The 8,819-nt window shown below is 52.7% G+C and overlaps 1 protein-coding gene across 1 annotated transcript in view; it reads right to left on the bottom strand.

Moving 5' to 3' along the window:
- Positions 1–722: 722 nt before the first annotated feature.
- Positions 723–8,819, bottom strand: part of Galnt6 (polypeptide N-acetylgalactosaminyltransferase 6) — a 41,336-nt gene continuing 33,239 nt past the window's right edge. The window contains exons 7-12 of the mRNA XM_005353876.2: positions 7,815–7,932; positions 6,318–6,518; positions 5,734–5,865; positions 5,105–5,206; positions 3,428–3,580; positions 723–2,384 (exon numbers count right to left, since the gene is read on the bottom strand). Of these exons, the coding sequence (XP_005353933.1) occupies positions 2,271–2,384; positions 3,428–3,580; positions 5,105–5,206; positions 5,734–5,865; positions 6,318–6,518; positions 7,815–7,932 (820 nt within the window). The 3' untranslated portion in view covers positions 723–2,270. The remainder of the gene's footprint in view (positions 2,385–3,427; positions 3,581–5,104; positions 5,207–5,733; positions 5,866–6,317; positions 6,519–7,814; positions 7,933–8,819) is intronic.

Genomic DNA, 8,819 nt, shown 5'->3' with positions numbered 1-8,819 from the left:
GGAACAGGAGTTATAGACAGTTGTGAGCTCTCCTGTGGGTCCTGGGAACTGAACTCAGGACCTCTGCAAGAGCAGCCAGTGCTCTTAACCGCCCAGCCATTCCCCTTTCTTTTTTCCTTTATTTCTCTTTCTTTTCTTTCTTTCTTTCTTTCTTTCTTTCTTTCTTTCTTTCTTTCTTTCTTTCTTTCTTTCTTTCTTTCTTTCTTTCGAGACAGGGTTTGTCCTGGAACTTGCTCTGTAGACCAGGCTGGCCTTGAACTCACAGAGACCTGCCTCCTGCCTGCTTCTGCCTCACAAGTGCTGGGATTAAAGGTGTGCGCCACCCACACCCTGCTTCCCCTCTTCCTTTTTTTGAGACTTTCTTTTTTTGTAGTCCTGGCTGGCCTGAAACTTGCTATGTAGACCAGGCTGCCTCTGCCTTGGGACGAGCCAAAGTCACCTTCTAGCTTTACTCCCATCACCACCTCAACCTACCGTCTTTGTTTCCCAGGCCCCTTCGACCTTCCTGTGGTTTGGCTCATGCTGAGGAGCTGTGTGTGACATGTCCTTCCTTCAACGGGGTCAGCTGTCACTGACTCCTTTACTAGCACATCCTGGGACTTGCTGACCTTTCGAGTGGGAATCCATGGGGGATGGGCCCATCTCACACCTACACACACTTCACCGGCTAGAGGATGCTTGCAGCTAAGTGACGGTGGCTCTACTAGGACAGTGTAGTTCTTCCCAATCTGTTTCAGCCAGAACAGAGAGAGTGGAGCCCAATACAACGCCCTCTACCAATACCATCAAACCTTTATTTCCACTGGGTCGGCACGTCTTTCTTCCCTTCCCCCACCCTGGATCATAGCTTGACCAGTTCCGCTTCCTTTGGCTAGACCACCCCTGACTCTCCCAGGGAAAGCGGGAGACTTCCTGCCAAGTGCAGTTGCATGGGCCATGGGGCAGCTGTGATCCCATGGCCCCCTCGTGTGGTGACAACTTGCTACTGAAGCCCTCCAAAGCCTTGCTGGACATTTCTATTTTCTTCCAGGCAGAACAGTGGGGTCCAAGTTGATTGGAGTAGGGTTGGCATTCTCCCGTCAGCTCCACTCTGGGCGCTTGAACAAGGACAGCTGGTGGCGTTCGTCCTCCAGTCTTCTGCACACTGTCCCCGATCCCTCAGACTTGCTAGGACTCTGATTAGTGTTATCTGGGGTTTGGTCTCAGAGCTGCCAAATATCTTGCCAGGTGACCTTGGGCAAATACCTATCTAGCTTCTACTGAAAAACAAATTAAACACTTGGTCTACCATAGTTAGGGACTGCGAGGTGCTGCCCTCAGATTCCCATGCTGCTTTTTATTGCTTTCGAGACAAGGTTGAACTCTGTAGCTCAGTCTGGCCTTGAACTGAAAATGTGTTAGTCTCTAAGTACCAAGACTACAAGCCTGCACCTTTGTGTCTAGTTCTTGCCTTGCTTTTTATCTCCTTGTATATAGGTTAGAACAAAGGGGCCAAGGCCTTAAGCCTTGAGACTCATGGATGCCTGAGCCCATGAACTTCTTTCAACACTAACAGCCCAGGATTTTCCATGTGGTCTCCCATCTTGCTAACTGACTTTCTGGAGGCCAGCCATCCAGAATGGTCAGAGGGGGCCAAGAACCAGCAAGGCTGGCAGTGCATGGTCTAGTGTTGTGTGCTGGATGGAGCCCTGGTTCAGCACCAAAGACAGGGCCTTAGCCCCAGCTTGAGCCAGCTGCCAAGTGTGTGACTGCAGAAAGGGCCTCGACTCTTGTTTCTCCTCTCCTGGCCTTCCTTCTCTCCTGTTTTCTGTGGAGCTAGGGAGTTTCCCAGGGCCTTTCCCTGAACTATATCCCAGCTCAATTTCAACCTTCTTATTGGTCCAATGGGGGCTCCTTTCATGTCTCTTTCATGGATAAGTACACAAATGCTGTGGGATAAAGGCACTCTGTGTAAGGCAGAACGATTTGGCACTAGGGTGTGCTAATGACGGAGGGTGGTCTCTGCACGCCCAGTCCCTCTGCAGGGTGAACTTTCAGCTTGTGTTAAAGGCCATTGTCTCTAGAGGATGAGGAAGGCCTTGGCCAAGAAGTATGTGACCTGCTGGTCTCTTCCACTGGAGGAAAGAAAATGGCGCCAGTGTTGTTGCAAGAAGAAGGCTTGGAAATCCACCTCTCGGGCCTCCAGAGGAGCCGGGGAGAAGCCATCCAGATGCTTGGTGACACCACGTCCTGAGGGGCTTGTTGAATTTGCACTGGGGTTGACCCCAGGCCTAGACAAATAGCCAGAGCTGGCGGGGGTCACTGGGGTTACAGGGCGCCATGGCTGGCTTTTTGTCCTGGGTTATGAGGCAGGTGCCTGATCCTGAGTTTCTGATGAGCTGATCCTAAAAGACAACACAGTGGAGGGTCAGCCTGGGGACCATGGGACAAGGGCAGCTGACAAAGACAACACAGTGGAGGGTCAGCCTGGGGACCAGGGGACAAGGGCAGCTGACAAAGACAACACAGTGGAGGGTCAGCCTGGGGACCAGGGGACAAGGGCAGCTGACAAAGACAACACAGTGGAGGGTCAGCCTGGGGACCACGGGACAAGCGCAGCTGACAAAGACAACACAGTGGAGGGTCAGCCTGGGGACCACGGGACAAGCACAGCTGACAAAAGGCAAAGGAAACCGGGCAAGCTACAGAGAGGACACTGCCATGTCCTTCCCGAAGATCCACGCACCACGGCAGCCTGATGGCGGTCACTAAAGACTGTAAGACCGTGGCTGATAGAAAAAAAAAACAAAAAACAACCTTTTCAGGGCCTCCCTTTCTCCAGGGTGGCCAGGTTCAAAAAATTGGGGTCATAGCTGCCTTTCCCCCCTTTTCTGTTTCTGGCAGAAACTTTGGCTCTGTCCTTTCTGGTAGCTTCATGGTTAGGCCATTCTTTATTTCTGAGCAGCTCACCGAAGTGAGTAGAGCTCGGGCTTGGTGATGAGAGTGGCTACCGCCCACCTCTCGCCCCTGGACTCCCAGAGACTCTACCGTCCACCTCATGCGGTGTGGTGGGAGGGACAGACCCTGGACTCCCAGAGACTCAGGGAGGCCTGAAGCTTGGGCCAGACAAGCTTGTTGAATTTCATCTGACTACTTGGTAGAAATGCGGACATTATCCTTTGGGACAGAGTCCCTAAACGATTAAGAGAGACAATGCCTGAGCATTGCTTAGCACCTAGCATGCGAGGCAGGGGAGCACCATGAGTGTCTCTTCACCTGTTTGGATTCAGCCTTAAAATGCGCCATGGCAGAAGGGCCCAGACATGACCAGACATGGACCGACTCCACAGCCACTGTTCCTTCCACCCAGAAGATGAAGAAGATGAGGGAGAAGAGGGAGACGATGCTCTGGACACATGGTCCCGTGCTTTCTGGGCCACTGACTTACCTGCGTCAACTCCCACTCCTCGTCCTTGGGCACTTCGCTGTTTTTGCCAGTGAACCGACAGCTCCTGAGGCCCAGCGTGCTAGCGCTGGCGTGTAGACACAGCTGCTTCCCAATGTTGTGGCGAAGGTCCCTCTGGGATGTGTACTCAAAGTACTGCAAGTCAAGACAAAAATGTTCTCTGGGGCAGGGGAGGCAGCTTCCTTGCTACCTCCCAAAGCCACTTGCCCGACAGCGCCAACTAGAGGACTTCCTGGGGAGGAGGTGGGAATGGGCTGCTACTTTTAGTGATTTGTGTCGCTGCAGTGATTGCTGCCACAACACGTTATACTGGATTGACAGTGCTTAGAACTATAAATTATTTGCACTAAAATTGAACTATAAATTAAAATTCACCTTAGCCTTACACATATAAGCACCACCTATGCAGTCATATGCTGGAACACTACATTTTTGTGTGTGACATGGATTCTTGTTTTGTAGCCAAGGCTGGCTTAGATTTCTGTCATGTAGACCAGGCTGGTCTCAAACTCATGACCAGCCTTCCAACTACTAGAACATTGTGTCATCCAGCCCATGGCATATGCCATTACAGTCACCTGCCGGTTCTAGGTTGGCTAATAAATCACCATTGACATAAAAGATATTCACCAATGGACCACCTAAAAGGGCTTTGCTTGCATCTGCACGTCTCTGCAGTCAGTTCCGGCTACCCCTTCATCTTGTGTACCAGATCTGGGTACCAGATATCTGAGGGATGGGATAGGAGCATGCTGGTTGGTTTTGTTATCTAGAAACAAACTAGGGTCATCTGGAAGAAGAATCTCAACTGAGAAAATGCCACCATCAGATTGGCCCGATGAAGGCCGGTATAGGCAAGAGTGCAGGGTATATTTTGGTTAATGAGAAGGCTCAGCCCACTGTGGGAGGTGGCGCTCCTGTGTCCTGGTGGGGAGGAAGCCGGCTGAACGCGAGCCGGAGAGCAAGCCAGTTAGCACTGGTTCCCTAAGGCCTTTGCTTCAGCTCCTGTCTCCACATTCCTGCCCTGCTCCGTTTAGTGATAGATGGTGATGTAGAAGCCAAAACCAAACCTGTCAGCCAGTGGTGGCGCACGCCTTTAATCCCAGCACTCAGGAGGCAGAGGCAGGTGGCCAGCCTGGTCTACATAGCATGTGCCAGGACTACATGGGGAACCCCCGTGTCTAAAAACCCTTTCCTGGTGTTTTAACACAGCAACAGAACACAAACTAAGGCAGAGGCATACAAGTTACCCTCAGGGATGTGCCAGGGCACTGGGGCATAGGGACGTCTCCAGGGTGTCAGTAGGTGGCTGTTTGGGGGTCACTACTAGATGTGGAGTCAGAGCGGTATTTTCTGGCCAGGGGAGCATTAAGGATAAAAGCTGAGTATAGGTGAAAGAGAATGCCTGGCAACTCTCCACAGCCCTCTCTGTTGGCAGCATCCCCTCATCCTCTAGTGTCCAGCATGATGCCAGCCCTGTGGCCACTTCATGTGTGAGTCATTCAGCCTGGCTGCTTCCTGCCACAGGGGTGACTCCTCGCTCCGCATGGCCTCTGTTGCAGAACTATTCAGAATAGAGAAAGGGGGCCGGTGGGAAGAGGAGGTGCCTCAGAGATGGGCTCCTGTCAGGTCTACCTGGGGTGAGCATGTTTTATCTACCTGATTGCCGCCAAGGTTGTGGCAGACATACATGATGAGAGGCTTCCCTCCATGGTTGTTCTCGCCCACATCCAAACACTGGTTGGTGCCGAGATTCTTGATCTGCACAAAGGTGAGCAGAGGGGAAGCAGGATAGTTCAGCTGGGTATGGGCAGGATAGCTCAGCTGGGTATGGGCAGGATAGCTCAGCTGGGCATGGGCACCACTGGAATGGCCTTTCTGGGCGTGAACCAGATGCCTGGAGCTAATAGCAAGGTGTGGCAGAAAAGCCCCAAGGATGGGCAGGGCAGGGATGGGTGCCCTTTGTAGGGAAAGATGAGCAGGCCCTTAGGATCAGGCCTGAGAGGTCCTTAGCGCACAGGAGCTACCCTCACCATCACCTGGGACTTGTCCATGTCTGGATGGAAACAGTGAGGATGGGGTTCAGCGATGTGTATTACCACACCTTCCTGGGTATTCTCCCAGACTCAGCCCTTGAGAATCACTCCTCACGGATTGCCCCCTTTATCAGGATTTTAACTATCCAAGGAAGCCCCCAGTTGTCTCCCCATCCTCTCGGCTTGGCTGCTCCTGGGCTGCGTGGTCTTAACTTCTTTTGGGGTACCATGGTGGTGGGTAAGCTAACTCACGGCTCCATAGAAGGTGGGGTTCAGGTCAGGGACAAACATCTCCGGGTAGACATTGTGCAGGTACCAGGAAAAGTTGTGGCAGTGTAGCTGCTCCCTCAGCTGCAGTCGCTCCGAAATGTCACCGAAATTATTCTGTCAACCAAGTCAGTCCCCTAAAAGGTGAGTGACACAGCCCAGGTCTTCCTGTCTGGGTTGAGCAGCCCAGACAACATGGAACACTGATGCCACTCTCCCTGGCTCATCATGGCTACGGGCTCAGCCTCATATCTAATACCTGACCTCTTGCCTTACCTTGGGGACCTCATTACCTCACAACACTCCCTCACGTCCTGTGACTCCCCCGTCAGCCTGTTAGAGCCGTTCCTCCAGTGATGGGTTCTCCTCCCTATCTCTTCCCCTCCCTGGAGGCACAACCAAGGCTCCCCCAGCCCTCTAGCGTCAGAGCCCTGCGTTCACGGGGCTAGCTTATAGAGTTCTGAGGAATGAAGGGAGGCAGAGGGGTAGAGATGGGATGACCCTGCCAATGGGCAGCAGACCGGGGACCTGGAATTCCATGATTCCCTCACCAGGCACCGACATCTTACCTCCTGCACCATCTTTGCTGCCTGGAGATTTCTCCTGTAGAAAAGCTTCTTGTAGCTGTCCATCCAGACCTCAGCCAGGCGCACCTGATTGCGTGCAATGACACTGGTGCCCTTGGGGAAGGTATGGGGACTCTTGGTACGGAACACGTGGCCCACCACAGAGCAAGGGATGATCTCCAGCTGGCCTCCACACTGCCATACCTGACACGAAAGAAGACAGGATGGGGCCTTCAGGAGGCTGGATGACAAGTCCCTCCAAGCAGTTCTGTTCAGTCCCCAGAACACCAGAGCCCAGGTCCTAGGATGGAAACATATGTTGCCTTTCCATCCCTGAAGAAAGAGACATTGGCGGGCTTCCCCCTATGGCGCAGCTACCCATGTCCAGGCTGTCTGTGCCACTTGCTCTGGATTAGTGGATGTGGTGTGCAGTCCTGAGTCACAAGGGCTCATGCCAGAGAAGAGACGGTTGCTTACGTCTGTTCTATGGCTTACTCTCAGCTCTGGGTTCTTGGCTTTCTGATCTGGAGACATGGACGCTTTTCCAGGGGCTACAGAACAGCTGGCCTCCCCTACCCCAGAGCACCAGTCAGTGGCCCATGACCACTGGGCCTTGAACATGCCAGCTTCCCAGGAGAGATACTGGATCTGGGTCAGAGGCTCACCAAAAGTGAGAACCGGATACTGGCTGGTGGCCCTTCTCTGTGCTAGCTGCTGGCTGGAGACATCCCTCCCACTGGGCTCTTTGGGTCCTGTTTTGGGAGGCACCTGCTATTCACTTATATACGTCAGCAACAGAGATCCACAGCCACAGCTACAGGAACATCAGACGGCAATTATGTGCCTGATACACGCCAGCTACAGGAACATCAGACAGCAATTATGTGCCTGATACACGCCAGGTACCGAGATGACTCCATTAATGAGCTCATTTTCCTGTTAGTTACTTTCTCACTAGCGGGTTTCAGAGGCAATCCTTCCTAACCTGTCTGGATTTGCCTCATTCTCAGAATTCCTCAGAGTTCTGCCTCCATCAGAACCAGGTCCCACCTCTCCTCTCTCTTAGGAAGAGCTTGTTGAAAACCCAAAGGCCCCCAGGGCAGGTGTCCTTTGAGATTGGGAAAGGAGCCTGATTTTTACAAACTGGAGGGGGTAAACTGGCTCCTGACCCGTTTTCACCTTCACTGAGACCATTTCCCACATTCTTCATAAAACAGCTGATACCTGAGTTCAATCCTTACTGCTCCCACAATCCCTTCCCTCTTAGAAGTTCTTTCCTGGGATTTGGTTCAAGCTATCGGTCTCAGCTCCAGAGTCCTACTGATCTCTCCGGGAGCCAGGGCAGAAAGCAGATACCCGTTCAAGTCCATTCCAACATGACATCCTCGAAGGTACCAATGCCTGATAGACAGCTTGTCATCCTCCTCCCTCCCCCGCTCCATGTTGAGGTTTGCTTGTCATCCCCCACCCCTTCCCCTTCAAAACTCTCTCCATTCTCACCCGGAAGGACATTTCCACATTCTCCCCTCCCCAGATCTCCATCTGGCTGTCATAGGTTCCGATGTGCTCAAAGTAGGCCTTGGAGATGGAGAAGAGGCCACCAGCAAACGTCGGGGATCTGGAGAGGCAGAGGCAGGGAGAGGCACATGTACCATGCGGTCAAATAAAGGCAGGGAGACACAGACCCAAGTAAAGACTGGGCCAGTGTAGCAAGGAGATGTCACAGAAGTCTGGGGAAGTGGGGGATTCGTGGTCCTGCTCTTGTCTCCCCGATGCCACATTCACATTCTAGGAGGAATTTCAGTTGAGAAGCCACCATGCTCGGACTGGGTTCCTGTCACTCTTTCTGTCTTTAAGGGGTCCTAAGGCAGCCCAAGTAGCCCCACGCAGCTCCGAGAGCCCGAGAGCTCCAGATGAAGCGCTGAGGTGGACCTGCTTTTGAGGATACCTGAGAGGTGCCCAGACTGGGGGAATCACTGACAAACTGGCCATGAAGACAAACACCACTCAGAAACACACTGTAGACTCATCTCAACAGGTAGTCTCTAGGAAATGCCTGTATATCCTGGCCTGCTTCCTGGGACCCTATGCCCCTTAGCTCTCCTCTCAGGCATCTCTGTGAGAACGAGGACGAGTTACCAGTGTTGAAGGACCACCGTATGAAGTGTGTGCTGCCAGGGCACCTGAACCCAGTGCACATTCACCCCTCAAACACTGGAGTTTTGTTCTCCCGCTGGACGGTCTTATGTTAGTGAGGGGTGGGGGCCAGGTGCCCTGCCCGTGCTGCTGTGTGCCTGGTCCTGGCCTGGGTGGAGTGCGGGTTTGTTGTTATACATGCCAAACAAAGGCTCCTATGAGACAAACAGTGTCTTCAGGGAGTGTAGATTTCTTCCTCTGTCTTCTCTTTCCCTTCTTCTCCTTCTCCTTCTCCTTCTCCTTCTCCTTCTCCTTCTCCTTCTCCTTCTCCTTCTCCTTCTCCTTCTCCTTCTCCTTCTCCTTCTTCTT

The sequence above is a fragment of the Microtus ochrogaster genome, chromosome 15 (assembly GCF_000317375.1).
Source record: "Microtus ochrogaster isolate Prairie Vole_2 chromosome 15, MicOch1.0, whole genome shotgun sequence".
NCBI classification, from domain to species: Eukaryota; Metazoa; Chordata; class Mammalia; order Rodentia; family Cricetidae; genus Microtus; species Microtus ochrogaster.
The sequence above is the reverse complement of the archived record's forward strand: the minus strand, read 5'-3'. Positions and strand labels throughout refer to the sequence as shown.